Here is a 2712-nt window from a genome sequence, read left to right on the forward strand (position 1 = left end):
TTGTTAAATTATACCATTTTTATAATTTTTTTACTCTTATATCATATTAAAACTTCTATAATTTTTTAATAATTATAATTTCAATTTAAATTCTTCGATTTGATTATTGATAATTGATAACCTTAATTTAATTTCTCACGTACAAATTTTCGCGCTTCACCATTCACAATTTACAAACTCCCACCCAAATAACTATATATTATATAATTATATAAATATTTAGCCATTCATCAACTAGAATAAAATTTAGAAACAAGCATGACATTTATTCCACCCTAATTATATATGTCTTCCAAAACAAACAGGAACACAGACAGCAAGTAAAAACTAAATAAAACACTAACAAGCTGAAGAGACTATAATATCATGGCAAAAGATTGAATGCTTAGACTATTAAATAATTTTATAATAAAATATATTTTTTAAATTTTTTAATAATTATTAAATAATTTTTATTTAATTTTAATTATAAATTAATTTTTTATATATTATTTAATTATAAAATTTATTTTATATTTTATAAATTATTATTTTTATCAAATTGTAATAAATATTTTAGTAATCCTAATTAATTAGAATTTTATTTTTGATCTGTTACATCTGTAAACATAGGCAAATCTGTTATATTAAAATAATAATTTATAAAATAAAAAATAAATTTTATAATTAAATAATATATAAAGAATTAATTTGTAACTAAAATTAAATAAAAACTATTTAACTATTATTAAAAAATTTAAAAAGATGTTTTGTTAATGATTCAAAGGTTCTGAGACCATCTAATCATGTCCCTAATATCATTCAAACATCAGTTCACAAGTTGTTGAGATCCTAGCAACCTTAGATATCTTTTTTAAAATTTCAAACCTATCTCCTTTTCTTGAGGAACTCAAGCAACATATGGTCATCTTCTTTAACAAACTTGCATTCTGCAGAATATATATTGCAAATTGAATATCAACATCAGCACCATGAAAATTCTTTATAGTGCAGACTCTTAGGTGCGATGAAAGGCATCCAGGAACGGTTTGTGTGTAACACTGATTTAGTGGATCCAATCCACTTACCGATTTCTTCTCCTGCAAGTAATTCAAGCATAGCAAACAATAAAAAATAATTTTCAATGCAAACAAAACAGAAGGGAGAACAAAAATCGTTTACTCCCCACCAACCTTTCTGATGACAAGAATTTGAAGCAAGGGACAGGATTTGAGCAGTCCAACTAGCAACCCCCATTTACAATCATACACGGAAAGCTTCATCTGAATTAGATTGCGAAAAGTGATGGCAAGAGGACTGGATTCTAGCCCAAAATAAGAATAATAATTGATTTGCAAGTCCTCAATATTTGAGCATCCTGAGAGAATCATATCAAGATATTCATCTTCTGCAAATACAACCCGCATCAAGTACAAAGTTTTAAGAGCCGGTAAGTGTACTGTTAAAATACGGTTCACTATTAAGAATTCCAACTTGAGAACAACAAGGCTTGCACATGTGAGAATTCCAATCGGCAACGTCATTATCCGAGCATGAAGCTCAATCCTCTCAACTTGACGCTGTATGGCGGTGTTGAGCCACAATTCTACATCACATTGATCACATGAGGGATACTCAAATTTGAGGCGAAAATTGAGAATGGGTTGCGTTACATCTCGCGATAGCATAACTGCGTACGCGAAGCGAACAAACATTTCTTTGTCATATCGGAAGAGTGCGTCATCGAGGTTCACTGTAGGAACTGAGTGCCACAGATCCCTCCACCTGCTCGAGAGAATGCTTGTTGTTGCAGCCATTTTAGATTCTAGAAAAAAAAGGATGTGAATAAGAATATCATTCGATAATGCACTAATTCTATCAACTCCCGACATGGCTAGTGCCATTGTTGAATTCAGTGAGAACCCAATAAATAGATTGTGCTTTAGCGAACCCTATTGCTTCTCAACTCTCAAACATACAAATAGGGGAGTGATATTGTCCTTTGTGATTCCGACTAGGCCATTATGGTGTTGATGGTCGGTTGGATGGGACCGGATTTTATTTTTTTTTTTTAAATTGAAATAAAACAGAATTAAATTAGATTAGATAGATCTAAATCAATAAAAAAAGATTTTTTAAATATTTTTTTAATTTTTTAGAGTGTTTAATAATTTTTTAATAATAAAAATAAAAAAATTAAAAAAATAAAAATATATTTTTTAAAAATTACCATTTACATTTTTTTAAAATATTTTTTTTTAAAAAAATATTTTTCACATAATAAATGAATAAAAAAATATTTTTATCTTATTTTATCTAAATATAATTGATAAATAAATTTTTTTATATGAAATATTTAAATATAAAATTATTTTTATTTTTATAAAAAAAATTTTAATCATTAAATTTTTTTTTTTTAAAATAGCGTCCAAAATCAATTTGGACGAATCACTAACTTACCTGTCCACTTAGATGAATATGGTGAATTTTGTTATAAAATAACTAAATAAATAAATAAGGAAGAGGTAACAAATATAAAATATAAAGAGAAGGAAAGAAGTATTGCAATATAAAGAGAGAGAGAATTGTTTATTGCTTTTGTGTGTGTTGTACGTAAGGCTATGAAGCCTTATTTATAGCTGTACAAATTCAACCTCTATTAAAGATTGGTCTTCAAATTTCTCTCTTGAAAACTTAAGCCTTGTGGGAAAATAGGCATCCACTTAGGCTATC

The 2712-nt window shown here is 27.4% G+C and overlaps 1 protein-coding gene across 1 annotated transcript; it reads right to left on the reverse strand.

Annotated features, from left to right (window-relative positions):
- Window positions 1–797: 797 nt before the first annotated feature.
- Window positions 798–1883, reverse strand: LOC107637049 (F-box/FBD/LRR-repeat protein At4g26340-like). Its single transcript, XM_088485840.1, has 2 exons — window positions 1173–1883; window positions 798–1079 (listed from the first exon to the last, which is right to left on the reverse strand). The coding sequence occupies exons 1-2, from the start codon at window positions 1881–1883 to the stop codon at window positions 798–800; spliced, it is 993 nt and encodes a 330-aa protein (XP_088341966.1).
- Between the last annotated feature and the right edge of the window lie 829 nt (window positions 1884–2712).

The sequence above is a fragment of the Arachis ipaensis genome, chromosome B4 (assembly GCF_059453495.1).
Source record: "Arachis ipaensis isolate K30076 ecotype BB chromosome B4, ASM5945349v1, whole genome shotgun sequence".
Taxonomy (NCBI): Eukaryota; Viridiplantae; Streptophyta; class Magnoliopsida; order Fabales; family Fabaceae; genus Arachis; species Arachis ipaensis.